At 42.1% G+C, this 23,437-nt stretch overlaps 1 protein-coding gene across 4 annotated transcripts in view; it reads left to right on the top strand.

The window, feature by feature from the left end:
* The window catches only part of RFX3 (regulatory factor X3), a 690,714-nt gene that overhangs the window by 588,950 nt on the left and 78,327 nt on the right, over positions 1–23,437 (top strand). For all 4 annotated transcript variants that reach the window (XM_085632944.1, XM_085632947.1, XM_085632945.1 and 1 more), the window contains 3 exons: positions 126–238; positions 12,404–12,519; positions 20,994–21,148. In XM_085632944.1, coding sequence (XP_085489070.1) covers positions 126–238; positions 12,404–12,519; positions 20,994–21,148 — 384 coding nt within the window. The remainder of the gene's footprint in view (positions 1–125; positions 239–12,403; positions 12,520–20,993; positions 21,149–23,437) is intronic.

Below are 23,437 nucleotides of genomic sequence, written 5' to 3' on the forward strand. Positions count from 1 at the left end.
TGCTCATTAAATAATATGACCTTTTTAGAAATCTTCCCTTTGCGCGGTTTTGAAATGTTTCCTAATGAAGCTGTAATTGGCACCATACACAATATCTTTCTTCTGTTGTATTGTCATGGCAACAGATGCATCTCGAGCACTTCCAGAGTTTGTAGAAGTTGAAATGTCTTCTCTGCCAGATGGTACTACCTTTGAAGACATCAAGTCACTGCAGAGTCTTTATCGAGAGCACTGTGAGGTAAGACACACTCAACTCATGCATGCCAAGCGTCATCTTTTCACTCTTTATCGCATGGAAGCGTAATTTTCAATGTGGCACCTTCTAGTCTGTCATGCAAACAGCAGGGTATGTCTTAATTTGTAAAAACTCATTAGGAGACTTATTTTCAATCTGACAGTCGTTTTAAATTCAGAAAAAAGTAGCGGGTTATTCCGATTCCAAATTCAGTGTTGCATATGCCATGTTTTAAAATAATTTGTATGTAATTAGTTGGGGAAAAAGCCATACTGCGTCCCATGGATGCTTCTTATGACTCTACCTAGTTGTTTTTTTTTTATTCGTTTAAGTTTAGCATCTCTGCCTTGTGTTTTCTCTTTTTTTAATGTTCTGATTGAGGGCCTTGGAAACCACTGTCATTTTATAGGGTCAGTGACCCATTGCACATCAGTTAATAACTATGTACCCTTTCCTTTGTTCAAGAAAATGTAATCTTTCATAGATTTTCTGCAACTCACCAAAGGATCTTTATAATACTGCAGTCTGGCAATATAAATGTGTGCTTGAAATTGTCAAAGTTACCCTTATTTAAGCAGTGAACTTCATAATCCTGCTTTTTCAAGGTGGCTATAGCAGAAAATTATCATACTAGAGCTGGTCCCTGTTTTTTGTTCCATTGCCTTGCCTGATCGAAATGGTCAAATATGACTTTTCTTTAGTTCCTGTTTTATTGTCAAATTTTCTATTTTTCAGTATACCAGATTTCAAACTTGACAACTCACTATTAAGTTTTGCTGACGATGCAGGGTTTTGTCTACAACAAAGTTATAATTCCCGTAGTCCGAATTAACTTTTTGGAACTTTCTGCCTTATTTCACTATGGCTATGATCAAGCACCAAAGAAAAGGAATTTCAAACCGTGTATTCGACCGACTAGTCGGTTAGGTTCAAGGATCTCACTGATCTTTGCTTGGACTGACTAGGAAAGGATTGTGAGGTAAAAGGCTGCACGAGTTGCCACTTCATGCCAATCGAGACCTCTTATGATGTTATGTTTTTGGAAAGAAAAAGGTCCTTTGGAAGAGATGCAATGTCTATAAGGTGCCACTGTTAATCTAATGTTGTGAGTCTCCCAAGATCTTGTGAACATTTCGCGTATCCCAAGATTCTCAACTGATAATGTTTATAACTTTGTCGCAAATGTGTCCAAGCACTTTTGTACTTGTGTGGAAGCAACTTTACAAAGTCCAAAGCTTTGTTTGCTACAATACATTTTTTCTCAAATGCCTCCAGTTTTGTAGTGCCTTGTTCTGGGACAGAGGGGCTACAGATCTTGTGTGACCAGAGCCATCTCTCACCTTCAACTAACATGAACTCGCTTCCATGAATGATTTCTGAGAAAACAATGCACCTTCTGCCTCCTTGGTCTGTTCATGATCACAAGAGGTAGTGCTACACCTCACATCACTTGTTGCCCAAGGAGCACTAAGTCTGCGCCCCTTCCCAATTAAAAGCTCTATGTCCGCCTCCTCATCTGTTACAGCACATCCACAGTGAGATAAACAATTTTCAATTTACAGCTTAAATCGTAATATATTAACCCCTTCAGCGCTGCGCGGATTCCCCCGCGGTGCTGAAGGGTTCTAGCGCGGGCGTGGTCATGACGGAACGGTTCCGTCATGAGCACAGCTCAACCGATGCTCATGACGGAACCGTTCCGTCATGAGCATCGAAGGGGTTAAGTATGTGTCTCTCTTTTGTCTGCACCTGGCTGCAATATCCCACAATTGAAACTTTTACAGGGCTTTCATAATACGCCTAGTTCATTCCCATCAAGCTTAGCGGACTTTAAGCATGGAATGTCCAAAGACCATGTCCTGTGCACAGACCACGCTGGGCACAACCACAATTGGTTTTTTACTCAAAGGGCAAATTATGTCATATAATAAGATTTTTAAAGGAAAGTTTTGGTTGTTTACATAAATGACAAAATAAAATGCTAAAAAAAATCCCACTGAAATGTTGTTACTGGTGCTATCCAAAACCTCCAGTTAGGATGAGCTGCGCAGTCACAGTTTCCTCCTTCAGCACACTGTTCGTAATCTCACTCCTGATTCCACTGATGGTATTATAAATTAAATCGGATAAGCTGTTCCTCCGAGCAAAAACATATAATTTAAGACCCAAGATACCTGAACTGATATGTTGACATCTAAGTACGTGGACCATTATATGAATGTTAGGTAAGACACACATAGCATCGCCTCGCAAAATGGCAACATTTGCTGGGTACCATAAAAATGTATCTTAACTTCTGTTAAAAACGATTTTCCTCTTGTTATGGCTAGCTACAATGTAATAACTCAACATAACTCAAAGCACTGCTCATGAAGAGATCTGGGAATAACTATATTTCACCCATATATTCCCAAATATTTGCTTAACTGTAATATTTCACTCTGAAGTTGCCAAGAATGTGCCATGTTAGCTGATTCAAACTTTTGTAGGAAAATCATGGTTATAACCCAATTCTATTCTTACATTTAGTGAACATATCTGTGTGGCCTAAAACTTTGTTTCCTGGTTCAATGACGGAATCTAAGTAAGCCAATGTTTTGTGTTGGTTTTTTCCAAGTTTAAAATGGTTTTGACATCCTATGTTTTCATTTTCAGGTCTGTCTCTTTATCTGCCAATAACACCCATCGCAGACTTCCTTGTGGTTTTTCTCCTATTATATTCTGGAAGGTCAACCTTCATTTTTTTTTATATCGTCTTTATTGGTTTTTCACAAATTATGCATAGTACAATTTGCCGGCTTCATTATACAAACATTACAGTGACATTTACTAACTTAACACTTTGTTGGGAACCAGGCTGTGTTGTATGCTGGTGACAGGAGACGTAACTAACATTGTGTATTTGTCTTTATATTTTATCAACTTTATATTCATCAAATAAAGCAACAGACCCTCTTTGTCTCCATATTTTCCCACTAACCAAACCGCAGTGAACACAGAACTGTACGATCTCCTCTAACCTACATGTATTGTGCGAGTCGGATCGTGTATGAGCTAGGATGACTGCTTAAGTGTACACTTTTTAATGGCAGCGGGAATAGTGAGAATAGCGGGAAGGGTAGGGGAAATGCCACATGCTTCACACCAACGCATGCCCGTGGGAGCTGGAGGTCTTGCCCAATTAGTATAGGTCAAGCTTGTGGAGGGGCAAAACTTGCTCGCGTCTATATGTTGGCGTATGGTCACAAATGCCCAGAGCGAGACACCGTCGCATCCCTGGGATGGACTGGGTGCATTCAATCTACCTTCCTCAAACAACAAGTATTCCTGCCATTGCATGGGGTTAGTCTGTGGGGAGTTACAGGGTGCCTTCAATGTTTGTGCCGTAAACTCCACCACCAGTGCCTTGCGGAGATCTAACAGCCAGATGTGTGTGTCGGGAGCTGCACTTGATTTCCAGGACATAGCTATTCTCCGCTTTGCTAACGCCAAAGCGAGGTCCAGGAATCTATTAAGGTTTTTTCGTGTTGCAGTGCGTTTGATGATGCCAAGTAAAAAGTGCAGGCCTTGCACCGGTATTATGGTGTCAGTTGCTTCCCCTAGAGGAAGGTCAACCTTCATAAAGCTGCTTTTTCTAAGTAGATTTATTGTTTTTTTTTTTTTAAACATGACCTGATTGAATCCCCTAATAATATCTTATTTTTCATCCTCTCTCTCATCTTGGTCTTTCATGTTATGTTATGTGCATTTGTAAAGCGCGCTATCACCCCCGAGGGTATCTAGACACTGTCATGGGCCATAAACGACAGGGCAGGGGACTGAGCTCAGATCATATTCAAAGGTCATTCCATGCGCTCCGTCGGCACTGTGGCAGGCTCTGCCTAGCGGGATCTTGCTCACATCTTCTCTCCATTGTATCAGACCGCAAAAAATATATTGCTGGCATATCTCATTTAGGCACTATTGCGCTGCAGTTTTCCCTAGATCAGGGAAGTACATGACAAATGCAGTGAGCCATCTTTTCAGACTCCATCTCAGTGACTCCTTTGAGTGACAGCTGCCTTCAAAACACTTCCCACTCCTTGGAATGATATTACACTTTAAGGAACCACTGCGACTCCCCCTCACATGAGACATAATGACCTTCATACCACCCTCTCACAAAAATCAAATGAAGAGGGTAGTGAGCCTTCTAAGTCAACTGACCCCATGATCCACTTTATCTGCACCTTTAAGTGAAGTTTCACAAAGGTGTAGGCCTTTCCCAGTGGTAAGGTTAACATGGAGTTATGGGGCACATGTATTTTAAGCAGTTTGAATGCTGCAAATGAAAACCTTTCTTATCTGCAACTACAATTCTACAACTTTCCAATTTTTCTTAGATTTATGCTTTTGAATGATTCTTTGTCCGACTGGGAATGCCCACTTCATTTAGCACAGCATCATTAATTTCTACCACTTAATACTATATTTTTTGTAGTCTGTCCACCTCGTATATCCACAATACAACTTCACTCTTACCCTACAGTGCCCATCTTCCGATGTATTCATTATATATTTATATTATACATAAAGTATGAAAGCAATTAACCTAACTGGTAAGAATGGGATTTACATACGAATCTGTAAAATATGGCAACACTGGATAATCGTAGAATCCTAACCTTTATTGTCTCAACCAAGGTAACACAATGTTGATGTGATATTTTTGTTTTCAATTTTTTTTATCCTCCGTTCCAGCCCATCTTGTATCGTAGGCGTTTTGGAACATCCATCCAGTGTAGAGAAAGTGCAGCACAGGAGTTCTGACTTTGTGAAAAAGAAAAGGTCATAAAACTTCCTTTTGATGAATGTGGAATCCCAGTAGAAATTTGGGGATAAGCATGGGATTTGCACGCAACACAACCTGATCAATTACAATCATTGAAGGGTTCAACCGCACTGCCCTCTGCACAAGAGGGCTGTGGCCAGGTGTTAGCTGCACCATGGGCCTTATTTATAGGGAGGTAGTAAAAAGAATACTTTGGCCTGCCCTTGTTGAACGTGGGTGTGTTTTTCAAGCTCTCCTGTCTTTGTGAAAATTGGGTGAGCTTTTCAACAAAAATAACTCTTCCCCTGCCTGTGGAAAGGCATGTTTTGAGCTCCTCTCGCCCTTGGGCAAGACATACGGATAGAAGGCAGTTAGTTATGCGACCTCCACCCTTGGACAAAGTTGGGGTTCTCGTAGAATTGTGTGTACCCCCTTGAGCCCAGGGCAAGTGACAAATCGAAAAAAACACCCTTTTTCCCCAATGATCAGCAATATCAGAAAAAAATCTCATTACTTTTCCAGGCCCCCTCATGCTTGGGCAATGCAGAAGTGTGAAAAAACAACAAATGTTTTTGTTTTTTAAAGCTTCCAGATGTTTGCAAACATCAAGGGAGATTTGAAAAACAAAATACACCAACCTCCATATTCCCGTACCTTAACCATAAAAAACTCACGCCACCTGTCATATGACCCAACACCCATCATGATATCTCACATACCCACTGTCATATACCAGCACACCTACCATTAAACATCCACATATCCACCATCTGACACCCACCCACCCATCCACCATCATACTCACTCATATACACAATAATATAGCCCTAAATCTAACAGACCCCTCCGCATCCATGATATGGCAAAACACCTGTCATACACCCTCACACCATGATCAGACACCATCCATCTGGCACCCACACTCGTACAATACTTATACACAGCCATCATCATACAGACACCCATAATCATATGCCATCGCTCCCATAATCCCTTCTTATACATCTGCCATCAAAAACCCACTCAGTCGCCATCATCATCCAACACAGCCGCCATCTTAGGCCAACACACATCAAAGAATCAACCACTTTACACACTAACATACCCTTCATTAGAGGCCCACTCACCCACCATCATTCAGATCCTGCTACTATCCTACACCAAAAAACTCACCATCATACACAAACTATCCACGACCCTTTACTAACCCTCCGTGATCTGTGGGAAGCGGACATAGGTTAAGCCCTGACACCCAAAGAATGAGAAGGCACCGAACACTATCCACTCAGAGTGTCCTGTAATGCCAAATTCCAGTCCATTCAATTTAACATTCCACACGGGGCATACCTCACCCCGGCCGCCGTGCAGAAAATGTTCTAGTCCTCCTCTCTCTGCCCAAGATGCCAGGCGCCTAGCTCGGATCGAATAGACATGTTTTAGTTATGTCCAGAAGCTGTGACGTTCTGATCTGGAATCACAGATTATAATTACTATGCTAACAGGCCCCGATGATCTCCATACCTTAGAGGGGTCACTGCCGGGACTGTTTAAGAGGAGGGAAGTGCAAAAGGTGTTCAACCGCTTCATAGATTTGGCAACGATTATCGCTTTTCGAGCCATCGTGATGCACTGGAAGGCCGCCATGCTCCTGACACACTCCAACTCCGGTGCGCAGCAACACTCAAGTGGGGCAGGACAGAGGCAGTCGTGCTGAGCAGGGAGGAGATCAGGGGCCTTCATAGGGTTCCAGTTGCCGACTTATGGGGCAGCATGTTACAAGAATTACAGGACACGCAGGCTACTCCCCAGGAGGAGTGACTGGGATCGACGCTTGAGGCCCATTGACATAGGCCCATGGTTTCCACTTTGGGCAGTACCATCAAGTACTGCCACCATTTTTGCCCCGGGAGCCCACTGGACCTGGTGAATGTTGTTTCCTCTTTCTGCAAGGGGAAAGGGGAGCTCCAGAACGTCTCACAAATACTGTCTGATTATTTATTGGGGCCCTAGCATGGGATGTCATAGAGTTTGCCCATCATAATTTAGTTTGTACGGTATACCATATGTTGTCTTTATTAATGCCCACGATCTATTTGCGATCTGCTATCGCGGTTAGTTTGTGTTGACATTGAGTGTTTTATACCATTAAACCATGCACTCATGTCAAGAATATTAGGCAATGCATTGTACATCTGATGCTGCTGCCCGGGTAGGACGGCAACCTTATGTTAAATTCCTGATGCTTAAAAATCAATCAAAATTGGTTCAAAAACAAAATACACCAGCTATCCACCCTCATATGAACATGGAGCTAACACTCAGCCACTGCCCTATACCCACACACCTATCATCATACAACCACATGCCCACATTCATATGTCCACACAACCACCGTCACTTTAACACCCACCACCAGATACCAGCACACTCACCATCAAACATAATCACATCACTATCATACACCCACACATCAAACTGCCATCAAATATCATAACACTTTTCATCATAACCCCATACACCCAGCATTATACACCAACACATACATCATCACGCACAACTCATTCACAATCAGTAGACCACCTATCCACCATCAGGCACCCACACACCAGCCAAGCCGCACATCAACCATTTGACATCCACACACCAACCAGCATAAAGTTACTCCCACTACCACCATCCACCCACACATGCAGTATTATACACCCACATACCCACTGTCAGATACACACATCCACCATCATAAAAAGAAAAACCCACAATGATATGCCCACAGAGCCAACATCATATGCCACATAGCCAACATCTACTGCTATCAAATGGCTACACACCCAATATCAGATGGCCAAACACCCACACACACCATCATATGGCCAGCATTATTGGCCCACACACCAACCATCATATGTCAATGTACAAAAAAATAAAATTCACTTAAATAAAAACTAAAGTGAAAAACAATTTAAGGTTACCAAACACTGCGAAAGTTGCTATACCACAAAACCTAAAAATTACATGAAATTCAAAATTAAATGTACTTCCTTCTCCCAATCTCCCACTCCACTGTACTTATTCACTTACTTTTGTAGTAAACTAACTGTTTATTTTGTCACGAATTTCTGGATTTCTTCGCTGCATTTCTCCTCATTTACCAATCCCACTTTTTTTGAGCCCACTGTGCATGGCCTTATACCGTGCACAGTATGCTCTGGGCACAATGCAGACCTGTGGCTAGGATCTGTCTTGTGCTACCGTACCTACTATGCATACCATTAGCTGTGTGTAACAGGCTTTAGTTGCATGGTCTGGTCTGTAACCATAGAACTCTCTCCACTTCTCATAGCATCAAAGCTGATGCACATAGCCTTCAGCCATATGCAACAGGCTCTGGACACCAGGACCTGGTCTGAGGATATGGCCTGTAGCTTGGCCCTGTGCACCTCACCAAACCCCACGGATACGTCCTTTGGACATGTGTATTCTGGCCTGGGGTAAAGCCTTGCACCAGTTCCTGTGCCACTGACCTGTTACACATGGCTTTAGGCCGTGCACATGATGCCGGAAGCACAGTGCTTACCATGCATTGTCTTTCACTATTCATAGCTTACATCGTCAAACTTTGAATTATTTCATTTTTTACATTTTTCAACCTTTGCTGAATAAGACATTTCAATTTTCTACACATCTGTGGACCAGATTTCTGGTTTTCAAAGCTAGCTAGAAATTCATAGGTATAAGCCCCAAAACTCAAGACAAAACCATTTTAGGTCTCGCATGCGCTGGTCTGGCGAGACTTTTTGTGAGGGCTCAAAAAATGCTACCATGGCCAGCCTAGAGCTACAGTGCATGTGCGCGGACGCGCGCTTAGGAGCAGAGGCTGGCAAACCTTGTCATGCTCATTAAGCGCCCGCGATCACTTTCGCCCGCGATCACTTTCGCAGCGCCCCTTTGATGTTCTCGTTCAAAGAACATGTTGTGTTAATGCTTTGCTGCGCCCGTTTGACTTACAATGAGCTTTCTCTTTCCACAAACTCGATGTTTGTGTTCCTTTATTTTGAGATGCTTTTAGTATTACTGTTTTGTGACTTAACCCCTTCCCCACTCATGACGGAACCACTCCGTCATGAGCCACGGTCGCCCATGCGGCGCTAATTCCCCGCCTGTGCGGGCGATTCGCGCAGTGGGCGGAGTCATGACGGAACCACTCCGTCATCAGCACAGCTCAACCGCGGCTCATGACGGAGTGGTTCCGTCATGAGCACCGCGCCACCGCGCTGCCCCGAAACACCCCCCAGCGCTGCGGCGGAATTCCCGCCGCAGCGAAAGGGTTAAAGAACATTAAGGAATGTTATTGTGAAACTGGACAACTTTCACAGTGTTTATTTCTGATTGCAGCGGCTGCTTCATGTCCGTTGCACCATTCAGGGAGTCCTTTCGTTGGCGCTTTCATGAGGACATGATGAGGAAGCTGGAAACTTTTGGCACATTCTCTTTAAAAGCACAGCATTTTGGCGACTGGGTAATCGATTAGACCTATGTAGCGCTTTAGATCTCAAAGCGCTATGGTGGGTGCAGCAGTTACAACTCATGAAATATGGGGTGCAACTCACAAGGAGGGGGCAGATTTGAGTGCACATTGGCTGCAATCGAACTCTTAAGATGATGGGCTGTGTGTATCCATTATCAGCACTCAGTCTTCGCTAAGTGATCTTGTTTGTTTTGTTGTTGTGTTAATGCTTTGCTGCGCCAGTTTGACTTACAACGGGCTTTGTCTTTCCACAAACTCGATGTTTGTGTTCCTTTATTTTGAGATGCTTTTAGTATTACTGTTACAACCACAACCACACACACAACCACACCCACACACACAACCACACACACAACCACACACACACAACCACACACACACAACCACACAACCACAACCCCACACACAAGCACACACACAACCACACACACACAACCACACACATACACACAACCACACACACAACCACAACCACACCCACACACCACACACAACCACACCCACACAACCACACACAACACAACCACACACACACAACCACACACACAACCCCACACACAACCACACACACGTACAACCCCACAACCACACCCACAACCACACCCACAACCACACCCACAACCACACACACACAACCACACACAACCACACACACACACACACACAACCACACTCACAAACACACACAACCACACCCAACCACACACACACACACAACCACGCACACACAACCACACACCCACACACACAACCACACCCAACCACACCCACAACCACACACACACACAACCACACACACACACAACCACACACACACAACCACACACACACAACCACACACACACACACAGACACACACAACCACACATACAACTACACACACAACCACACACACAACACCACACACACAACACCACACACACAACACCACACACAATACCACACACAACACCACACACACAACCACACACACAACCACACACACAACCACACACACACAACCACACCCAACCACACATCCACACACAACCACACACACAACCACACACACACCCACACACACACTCAACCACACGCACAACCACACACACAGCCACACACAACCACACACATAACTACAACCACAGACACACACATGCAACCACATACACAACCACACATACAACCACACATACAACCACACACACAACCACACACACAACCACACACACAACCACACACAACCACACAACCACACACACACACACACACACACAACCACACTCACAACCACACACACAACCACACCCAACCACACACACAAACACACACAACCACACACCTACACAAACAAACACACACACAACCACACCCACAACCACACAAACACACAACCACACACACACAACCACACACACACAGACACACACAACCACACACACAACCACACACACAACCAAACATACAACCACACATACAACCACACACATAACACCACAACCACACACACAACACACAACACCACACACAACCACCCACACACAACCACACACACACAACCACCCACACACAACCACACACACACACAACCCCACACACAACCACACACACAACCACACACAACCACACGCACACACACAACCACACACACAACCACACACACAACCACACACACTCAACCACACACACACACGCACAACCACACACACAACCACACACACAACCACACACACAGCCACACACAACCACACACACAACTACAACCACAGACACACACACACGAAACCCCACACACAACCACACATACAACCACACACACAACCACACACACAACCACAGATACAACCACACACACACAACCACACACACAACACCACACACAACCACAGAAACAACCACCCACACAACCACGCACCCACACACCCACACAAACACACACACAACCACACACACACACAACCACACACAATCACAACCACACACACACACAACCACACACACACAACCACATACACACACACACACACACAACCACATACACACACACACACAACCACACCAAGCATTGGCATAGCCAATAGGTCTCACCTTTGGGACCTTATAAGTGCTTAGCCACGCAACAGTTGATGTGGTTGCACCAAGGATATTGTGCGGCATAACTAAATACTTAGAAGGTTCCAAAAGCGAGACCTATTGGCAATGCCAATGATTGTTTTCTGTGGAAGAGGAAGTGCGAGTATCTTCCCTGGAATCAACGGATTCTGCCGTCTTCCTTTATGCCCCCCCTTGATTTTAGTGATCAGGATGCAGACTTTTGTGCCTTTCATTTTGTAATGGCTGCCGCAACAGAAATGTTCAAATGCTGCCAACCAGTCAATAATTTGACATGCCAAAACGTAACTGTACAAACCAAGCAAGTGCCAAATGTTTACCCACATACTTCAAACACCATCAAAGTTATGAGCAAAACATTTTTTTTCCAATGGAAAGCGCATCTGAATCAGAACTATACAGTTTCCATTGCTAACTGTGTAATAGATGATAATGCACATTACATGTTTGGCTGCTTTTAGTGCACAAATGCCAGTGGCTACTAAACCTGTATTTCACAGGTAAGTAATTTTTTGTGTGGATAGGATATTATACCCTTCCCGTGAAATACAACCAGTCAAAGTTATAGTCTCTGTGTGGTTTCTTTGCCTCCAGCTATTACATGGTCACTTATTATATATTGCCTCTTTATCAAATGGTGAAAAGTAGAGCTCTGAAACTTCTTTGTTGTGCTCAAAATGTGTGTTTTTAGAACATAAACAATGTCATTTATTTAAGAGTGTATGTATGTTTATTTTTCTAGGCAATATTGGATGTTGTAGTAAATCTTCAGTTTAGCCTGATAGAGAAATTATGGCAAACATTTTGGCGCTATTCTCCTTCATCTCCAGCTGATGGCACTACCATAACCGAGTCCAGGTTCGTAAAACTTGTAAAATGTCTGCCGCCATTTTTGTATGTTTTATTTCAGTATTGTGTGTTTAATGCAGGTTAGTACATCTACAACAGTGTATGCTACCAGTTTCATGAGAGAGCTTTGGAAAAGTAGCAAACATAATATGGACTGTTTGGGAATGGACCATAAAATCAGGTTATCTATAGATGTTGTTGTTGGTTGACATGCCTTTGGGGTGTAGACTAAAAGTATATTTTCAAAGTTCATAATTAAAATTGATGTATGATGTAAAGTAAGTTAAATTCTCATGCCATTGTTTTCATATATATGTAAATAAGTATGCAGTGATATATATTCCATGAAAAAACAAAGGTTAAGGGAACCTGTACAATCCCAACTTAAACTACACAGACATAAGAAATTCTGAAGTTATAGTTATAACTTATATTTATGATGTATGCACCACTTTCAAATTACTATGTCCTAGTTATAACTCACCTTTACACTTATGCACAATCTTCAAATTACTATAAGTTGCGCTCCTCCGTACACAGTCTTGTCACCTCATTTTCCGCACTACATTAACTATAACTCGCTTCTCTACCATCCACTGTGTTCTGAATGATCATGTGATTTCAGATGTCAGAAGTGTTTTTATCAATGCAATGATTTCACATACTATAACTTATGTTATATGAAAGGGTATAACAAGTGCATACCTCAAGTGACACTCCTGATAGTCTACAACATTCTTTTTCTGATGCAGGTAATATTAAATCAGGATGCCCTGAAGAAATACCTCTACACGTTTGCGAACTCAGTTTATTTCATCATTGTAAAGAAGGGCTGTGTGTTATTTCCAGTTCATGACCTACAGCCTCTGAATTTTCCAGTCCTCAGTACCAAGTTTCAGGATAACAGTATTGTGAACAACAGTCACCTCCTCCAAGAAGAGGACATGCTGGCAACAATTTACCTAAAAGATGCCTACTTCATATTCCATCGTATCTGAAAGAGAGAAAACACCTTCGGTGTTTTTTTCTGCAAGTGGCAAACTTTATCAGTTCCTGCTACTGATATTCAAAGTCAAATCCATCCCAACAGTGTTTGCCAGATTCTCGTCAGTCAGAGCAGCACCTCTATGGTACAAAGTCATATATGAATTTTAGTACCTAGATTACTTGTTCATGAAGGGGAGCTAGATTCAGCAGTGCCATAGTAGTACACATATGGCAGTTCACAAACCATACTATTGAGCTCCACCAACAACCTTCATAGTTGTGTCCACACCCCACTCAATGAAATTCATGTGGGCATATAGAGAAATGTTGAAAGCAGTGCCAAATCCGATGCCGCAAAGAATTCTGGCATTTTTTAGTATTACTACTTTTTATCCACATTCTTCCTCTGACAGACGTGTAATTATGCTCTTTGGAATAATGGAAATATGTAATAATGTGCTCCTTTTGCACAGCTCCACATGGTACCACTCCAGACATGCCTTTGAGGACGGGCAGAATCTAATGTTTGTGACAGAGGCTGCACTGCCTGCAGTGCTGAATACAACATAATTGACTTATTGGCAGGCGTTTCACTGATCCAGTGCCAATAGTGATAATAACTACAAACACTTCACATATAGAGTGGGGGTTGCACTCAGAAATTTAACTCCGAGTCCACGAGCTCTGTATTTTAGTTTATCAATACATCTATCTTGAATTGCAAAAGGTTGGCCTGGCTTTGAAGGCTGTTCAGTCGCACAGACAGGTGATAGTGGTGCGGATCTCAATGGACAACACCACAGTAGTATTTTTTGTGAATAAGGGGAAAAATGTCACTGCTCCTCTTCAGACAGGAGCTGCCCACAACATTCCAGGAAGCTAAACATTACGGGGATACTTTGTAGACGGTCAGGTGACATTTACAAATGTCAACGCTATCCGAGAGTTGTAGGGGACGTCTCCAAATGGCTTCTTGGCTAAAAATCAAAACACAAAATTTTCAGACTATCCCACCAAATATCCAAATCGACTACCTAGGTGCAGTGCCATTTGGATAAGTTGGAACACAACATTTGAGGACAATTTCCCTCAATCCAACTTATTCTAAGAGAGTTTACGGATGTATATATGAATGTAGGGATGTATAGGTAAAACAGAGACCTAGCTAGAGAGCAATGGAGCACTGAGGTAACGTACACAATACACATTTGTGTTTCTGCTTGGGGCAGACAGCACTTGTATTTGCCCCTCATGTATAGGTTTCATGAAAATTTCACAATATGAAACTGTTAATATGTCCACAAGTCCTAAGAATGTGCCAGGGCCAGTTCAGCCTCCCAGACCCTTGCTCACTGAACTTAGTGGCTCGGAATGGCAACGGATTCTGCCGTCTTCCTTTATGCACCCCCTTGATTTTAGTGATCAGGATGCAGACTTTTGTGCCTGTCATTTTGTAATGGCTGCCGCAACAGAAATGTTCAAATGCTGCCAACCAGTCAAGTCTGTTGTTGGGGGAGCCCGGGGGTCCTCGAAGCATACTCCGGGCAGCCTACAACTCCTTAGAAAACTTAATAATGTTAGAAAAGAAGAAGAAACATTTAAAATTGAAAATGTTAAAACATTCTGTAAATGTCAAGAAATTTAAAATAGAAGTCTAAAGTTAAATTGGTATCCTCAAATTGATTTGTGGGACAGTGAAATTGCACCAGGCAGAATATGGCATGAACAATGGGTTGCTTTAATGGAATTTAGAAAATCTTCAACCTTTCAATTAAAATTGCTTTTTTAAAATAATTGTGTGTGAATTAAATAAAATATTTCATCATGAGTGTATTGTTTTGTGGCTCGAATAATCAAAATTGTTTAGGCTAGGGTCCCTGGCTTCCAATAATGACTCAGTGGGATTTTCAGGATTCCAGTAATGATTAAGTGGCGGTTCAGAGAAGTCAAAAGGTTAAGAATAACTGTTCTAGAACAGGGTTCTTACTCCTACCTTAAAGGGGTATTGACCTCATCAGTGAGATAGAAGAACAACTACGCCATATTGATATGCAGCAAGTGAAACGCTTTGCCTAGTGCTGTATTCAAAAACAGATAGTGCTATTTTCTGCCTAATGCAGGATATTCTTCAATATTTTGTACAATTCTTAGATCACCGGTTGAGTTATCCATTCGTTGCGGGTCTACTTGACACTTTTGTCGTACTATTATAGGACTTGGAAAAAACCCTCTCCCTTTAGGATGATAGCCATACTTGCTACTTTAGAGGCACTCAAGCATGTTTACCCACCAATGTGGAACCTATATAAATTGAGAGAACTACAGCACTCACAATGTGGCACCATATGTGGTCATTCAACAAGACAAGATTGTCTTCGGTATTTATCCACTATTTTATACTCAGAGTTCGGTCCATGTTTTATGTTGACCAGATAACAAAAATGCCTCTTTCTTTAAAGACCTTAATTCATCAGCAGAAAGAGTTTTATATATGCTTGATGTAAGCTGAGCTCTTGGGTATTACATTGAAGGAGAGTGAATCACCAGGAAACCTTAGCAAATGTTTGTGTCCCATGTGGCCATTGTCCGTTTAGTGTGGTCACAAACCCTGCCATTGTTTTTGACAAGAAAGACACTGCACACTTGACTATGGGTACCTTGCATTAGAAAGAACGCAGCATTGTTCCAAGAACTTAATTCTTGTACCTACGATAAAATTACCTACTTTATTAATCTGGATGGCCCACCATCAGTTAATAATATCCCTGGAAAAACAAGGAAATAAATGTTTGCAGCTAGTCAGGGATGTTTAGGCATGAAGTGGAGGGATTTTATATTTTGTAGACAGTTGGTGCTGAGTGTACCAAAGCACCAGCAGGGTCATATATCTCACCTTTCTCGGTTCTTTAGGTTCTTTAATGGAATCGGAAAGACTGATAAACCTATAACTCTTCAGCATATATAACATAACAAAATCATCAAATCTGGAAAATTGCACTGAGAATCTCCTCATCTGTAATGCAAAGGATGCCCAATAATATTGCCTAAGGTTAGGGAGAGCCAGGCCGTCTTGTGACTTAAGCAGTTGTAAAATGTTCATATTCCCTCAGACAAACGACGTCCATCATATTATCCAATCTGGTGAAAAACACTGTCTCTCCCCATCTGCATTGTATAGGTTTTTGTATAATCAGTTTGTTTCTGTTTTTAATGTCCTTATCTCTGGTAGATATTAAAACCAATCAGAAGCACTAGTTAGGAAGTTGTTCGCAGCAGATCAGGCTAAGGACTCCCTTAGCTCATGGTACAAGGAATTTGACCATGATCATGCTCAAGTTATTGAGGGAATCTCTGCTAAATAGAGGTGCCGCACGGGTGTTAGTATGGACGGGGATAGCTGGCAAAAGTATTTCAGCTTTGGGTTCTCTCTATTTAGAGGGGCTAATTTTCACAGGATGGTGTTTTACAATGGCTGGATACTGTACTACACACCTGTTGGATTTAAATAAAAAGTTCCGGGCGATAAGTGGGAAATGCCCCACATGTGACCAACAAGAGGACTGGGAACATTTCTTTTGGTCATGTGTGGTTTTGGAAGACAATTGGACACAGCTTTTTACTTGTATTTCGGTTAGAGTACGTCAGTAGGTTGAACCATCGCCCTTCTTGGCACTTAGTGGCATTGGTGCTGATTCCTAGTATGGGAAAGAAGGTGCACAATTTATTTGTATCTAAAAGGTGGTATCCTGATCGGTTGTTACTAAACACTGCAAGTATCCTGTTGGTCCTACTTTTTTAAAATGGTCCAATAGGTTAAAGATAGTCTGCGAAAAGGAGCTTTTGTACCATATTCAGCTCAATAAAACCGCACGTTTCAGAAAAATATTGGTATTTTTGTCTCAGAGGAAGAAATTTAGTATGCTCTCACATATGGCCACTTGGTAGACTATTGGTTGGATGTCCACGCAGCACAGGGGTATGGCAACATTACAGGTTGAAAAGTACCAATAAATATTTTTGGCACTTTATTATACCCGGCTGTAGGGGAATTAATTAGGTTGCTGCGGCTACGTGTGGTGCATAAATCAAGCACTTTAGGCTATATCTGCACTTTAGCAGAGCTCTCTTTATGCTTTTTTTTTACACTTCTCTTCTGTATTTTTGCATTACAATAAGAAACTGGGTATGCGCTCATATATGGCCATTTGGGAGACTGCTGGTTGAATGTTGACATGTTTCAGGAGTATGGCAACATCCTAGTTTGATGAGCACTGACGGGCACCATGGGCACTTTAATATACCAGGCTGCAAGTTACTCAGTTAGGTTGCTGTAGCTATCGGGTTGTTCAATTATGCACTTTAGGCGACATTTGCACTTCATTGGAGCTCTGTTTTTGTTTTTGCGAAATATAGCACTGTAAGCATGATATTGAAAAAGGAAGTCGTAATGCTTACGTTGGTTGATATGAATTTAGATCATTACATTTATTACATTATTGTTTTTTTATTGAGTAATAATTACAGTTTGAACTATGTATAAGCTGTACCTCTTGTATAAAAAAAGAGAGAAAGCTGCATCTTTGACTTTATCGATGTAAAATTGCAACTTTATGCTTTGTATGTTAATTCACTAAACACTGCTGTTTTGATGTTAGGCAAGGCAATAAGCATCAACTGGTCAGACAGCACTAAAGCATCTGTAACCACTCAGTCGCCAAGCCCACATCCATGAAGTAGGAACACTGCTTTGCAATAGATGTCCAGAATGTGGATCTAGAATATGTTAATGCTGCAAAAGGAGAAGGACCCTTATAAATAACAATCATTATGCAGCTCTTCATCTTATGCCTCTGTCAGGTTTCGTCATCCAAAGTTCAGTAATTACCAGCATACATGTGGCAGGGTTTTGGAACCATTATACTTTGAGATAGCCCCAATAAGGTTCACCTCTTCCTCACTGACCTAGGCCTCTTGTAGTGTAAAGCAGGGAGGTGTTGTCCTAAATTCACTCTAGTTTCAGTCCCTACTGTTTCTGCCAATATTTTGGGCTATGTTTAGATTTTGGCCAAAGCTTGCAACGGTTTTCTGCTACAGAGGACAAGCTCAATGTCACTTCCAGTCTGCCAAGCCTTTAAGATTCCTTAGGCAAATACAGGCTTCCCTCGAATTCAGTTTGTATATTTGTGCAAAAAGCAGAGATATGAAAAGCTTAGGTTTCAGCACTCAACAACTTAAACATAAGATCATGAAAGTCAAGTGGAAGAAACAGGTTATATATGCTCATACACTCAATGAGCAAACACATTTAGATCAGCGGAAGAAGTGGAGATTACAGAGAGAGTGAGTAATATGATTAAACAGAGGGAGTGTCTCACCATCCATCCAGCAGCAAGTTTACAATTTTCTCCATGAATAAAAGCAACATGCACATGTATACTATGATCCATGTGGTTTAAGATAAAGGCATGGGTTAATAACTCCAGGTCTTGTGATGAACCGAGTTTGTGCAGCCTACACTTGGTATGCCCATTCCCACAAACATGTGAGATAGCCTAGTCTGTCCCTGGTACTGTGATAACCCCAACTCACATTAAATAATTAGATGATGAACGCATGTAGGCCCTGCCGTCTAGAATATGGATTCAGTCTTGTCAGGATTTAGCTTAAACTGCTTTCTGGTCATTCCACATAGTAACTCCAGTGAACTAGATTGTCAGTGGAAACCAAAGGTGTCCAATAAGCCTACTTTGTAAAGTAAACAGCATGGGTGAAAATAATGAGCCCTGATGTATGTCAAAAGGGAAAGATACCGTGGTTATTACTTGGGAAGCCATGGTCACATATTGTGAAAAAGAAGATTCATGTTGAAAACATTTGCTTCTGTCCCTCCTAGGTCTGTTAGATAGTGGGGCAGAAACCTATGGGGCAGTATTGGTGAAGCCTGTTGACAAGCCAGCCCAATCAGGGTGGTGTACTATTTATCTTGGAGATCAACTACAAAGCACCAAAAAAACTGTGTAAGTCCTATAGCCAAAGCAAACAGCTGACTTATAGGAATTGACGATGTCTTGAGCATCAACGCAGTTGAACTACATGCTTCTTTAGAGACGGGTTATAAAAGGCTAACACTTGGCTGAAATGGCAACATTGAGCTACATCTCTGTATGTCCAGTCATTCCTGCTAACCACAATATGGGAAATTGGGAATCCGCATATGTCTTGCCTCCGTTTTGAAGCCTATTTCAATAACATCTGGCTAGGTTGCATAATGCACATGAGTAGTTCTATCTCTAAGGAACTGGTATAATTGACATCTCTGATCCTTCTTTGGAAATATCCTCACGAGTGTGCATTCTGGATTGATCATACTGTACCTCATCCAGAAGAGTTCAGTAGGACGGACCTTTCCTTCCACAGATCCTATGCTGCAAGGGCCCCTACGACATACTTCCATTGGCCTTCTTGAAAGGATACCCAGTCAGCATCTAGGATGAGTCATTATCAGTTCACTCCTTAAGAGCTCTTGGCTCAAGGCCTCAAGTTCTTCTGATTACATCTTCAGACTCACAATGAGTAGCGAGTGCAGGTTGTTTTGTAGCATCATTAGGGCTGGTGGAGCACAGTTTACAATTGTTACTTTTGACCAGCTCATACTTGTTTGTACTGTGTCACTGGATCAACGACCCATTAAGGGTAGTTGAAACAAGACCTGCTCCAGCACTCTCTTAATTTGGACCCATCCGCTTGCCAACTGTGATGCCATTTACCGTGAGAAAACATAGCATGCTACAGTTATCCAGAATACCATGGCCTGCATTGTGAATGCTGAAATACAACCGGTTCTCAAGGAGAATAAATTCCTCAAATCCTGACACTTTATACGGGCAAACTTTGATTTCCTGATAGACGAAAACTGCTGAGCTGCCATCTATGCAATTTGCCTTTCACTCTGTCAAAAGTACTCTTTAAATTACTTTCCTATGGTGGCATCGGTCAGAGCGGCCGTCCACTAGAAGCCTATTTAACTGTAAATTGCATTGGTCCAATGTTGTTATCATCTAACACAGGTATGCATGCGTCTTTATCATTTGTTACCGATGCTCCTGTAATGGTTATGTGAAGAGGGGGGTGAGTTGCAAGCAAGTGTATTACCTTTACTGTGTGTCGTGTTCGATAGATATGTTCCTTTAGACTGCCAGCGGTCTTCTTCCACCACCCCTCTGATGTCACTGCTGTGACTTTTCACAGCAAGCTCAGATGTGAGGCTGCTGTGTGTCCTTTAGATGAGACTCAGTCTCGTGAATCAGGGTGTTGAATCTGAGGATGGTGATCCGTCAATGCTAGCTCATTTGTGGCCTAAATGAGTCTTTCTACTAGTCAGACTTTGTGATTGTGCACCATTGCTCTCAGCAGAAAAAAATTCAACAGTGTAAAATAGTGCTTTTCCTCCAATGTACTCATAACTTCGAATTCACTGTCTAATTCTTTTCATGCAGCAATTTGAGTGAAATCGAAAGTCGACTACCGACGGTGAAACTGATTGCTCTCTGCAAAAACGAATCTATCTTGAAGTGGATGTGTAACTGTGACCATGTGATGTACCAAGCTTTGGTGGAAATTCTCATTCCTGATGTCCTAAGACCTATTCCTAGTATGTGGTTTTATTTTATAATCTTTCACGATATGCGTTTTTCATGGGCAGAGCTATAACCAAAGGCTTATTTTGTTATTTAATTTTTTTTTATAACTTTTCTTTTTCTTTCACTTCTTTTTCTGCGCTCCCTGAAACTTTAATGTAATTGACAATACATATAGCAAAATATAACTACGAACGATCCTACTTTGTGTAGACATTATCTTTCCTAATATTAGATGATCATGAAGAAAGGTCGAAGAACTGTGGAATTATTGTCTGCTAGTGTGTCTCTCTCACTTAATACCCTTGATAATCCGCTGAAGTACTTTCCTCAATGTGCTGTAGATGGAAGAGAGTGTGTCTGTCATGTGGCCTTTGTGGTCAGCGATTTAAGTTATGCTCCTAACACGTTTTGTTGCAGCAACTACTTTGGAAATTGAAGTGTAAAGGAGTGAGAAATAGAATATGGATGGATAGAAGGTGCAGCGTAGCCTATGCAGGAAGTGCTTTTGTTTTGTGTGTCTGTGGCAGAGAGTGGGCAAAGCATGTTGTAGCAAGCATGGTGCTGCACCTACTCATGGGTATAGGACAAATCTAAGAGAAAAGGTGCAGCACGCAAGATAACGACAAGTTTTTGATTGTTCTCTAGTGCATAGTGTAAACCATGTTAAGTAGGGGCATGAGAAATACCCAGACATGACACTCATGAGTGGCCGATGAGCAATCCATTGGAATGATCATTATGTAATCAGCCTGGGCATATGATGTGAGAAGTGCATTCAGGAGTGTGAGGGATCAACCAAATGGAATGGGTATTATGCAGTTGACTGTAGTAAATGTTCATACAGGTTCCCCATGAAGCATAAGGAGCAACCATTAGAAGAGCAGCCATTGTCTATGCCTTTGATGTCCACCAAGGTGTAATATGGAGCATCCTGTAAGAATGGGCTTTATACAGCCACCATACTATAGGCTCTGATGGTGTTACGTGTGGAGCAACATGGGGACAGTGTTATGCTGTAGTATATGGCTGAGAAGTCCTCCCAGATGTGGAAGGAACCAACCAAAAGGAGTGGACATTATTTATCTAGCCATGGAACAGGGTCTGAGGGGGTCCACCCAGGTACAGCAGGGAGTAACCCATTGTATGTCTATCCAGGAGCGGCAAAGGTTATGCTGCCAACCATATATAATGTTCTTAGGAATCTGTAAAGAAGCTGCAGTTCAGCGGCGCATGTGAATGGCATTGTACACCAGGGGCGGCGGGTGACATTTTAAAGTGGTAGGGCGTAAAAGTTCTGGATGAGTGCCTGGTGGCGTGCAAGTGTAGCGAGTGAGCTCAACCCCCACAAGGGTGGTTCGGAGGGGTTCTCCCTCTGATTTTTTTTTTAAAAGAGTGGGCAAATGGGGCATTTTCAAACAAATTAGAGGAAACACGGAGGCTCAACGCCCGAATGCAGGAACCGTTGCTGCATATTTCTAGCTATTTGGCATTTACATAAGGAAACACAATGTCCGCTCTCTGAGATTTCAAGATCAATTCATCTTTCGTACCAAACATTTAAGGATAGTAATGTATACCACAACCTGAAATGTGATTATGCACCAAATAATTGGTATTATTATGTAAACAAATAGTATTCAGACTATCTACCACGAAATGATGAAGGATTGTAGGTATTTAACCCACAGTGCCAGTTCACTAAATTTACAACAAAATGGCTTTTTAACTACAGACACAACTCTCTGAGGCATGATGGGTAGCAATAGCTGCACCAGGGGTCTTGAGGAGTCTGGAGATCAGGGATTTCTTTTTAATTGTCTTATTTTCAATTTTGCAAAAACCGCACAACATAAAAAGCAAATAGTCACTGTTGGCAGCATAACGACATGCAACTTGAAGTGATGATAGAGTGCTGAAGAGAACAGGGATTCTTAAGTACTGAGTAGTAGTGTTCTCCCACTTTGGGGACTTTCTGTTCGCAGTTTGGTCATATAAATTGACATAGTTTGAAGCAGCCTCCGCAGCATGCAGCTCTCATTAAAATCCTTCAAAATTATTACCAGCAATCTCCACACACAAAGACTTATCTTTTTCATTCATGACCGGAATAAAAATCCATGGCCAAAGATTGCTAAAACTCATCCCAGTACTTTGCTAACTCATGGCATGCCACATTTATCACAAGCTCTCAATGCCTTTGGCAGTGTCTGGAGCCTGCCAAGATGCCCATCCTGGTCTACAAGATAAAACAGCCCATCTCACACATGGAGCCCTAGCTCAACCTTGTTTTACTACATTCC

The sequence above is a fragment of the Triturus cristatus genome, chromosome 2_1, assembly GCF_964204655.1.
Source record: "Triturus cristatus chromosome 2_1, aTriCri1.1, whole genome shotgun sequence".
Classification (NCBI taxonomy): domain Eukaryota; kingdom Metazoa; phylum Chordata; class Amphibia; order Caudata; family Salamandridae; genus Triturus; species Triturus cristatus.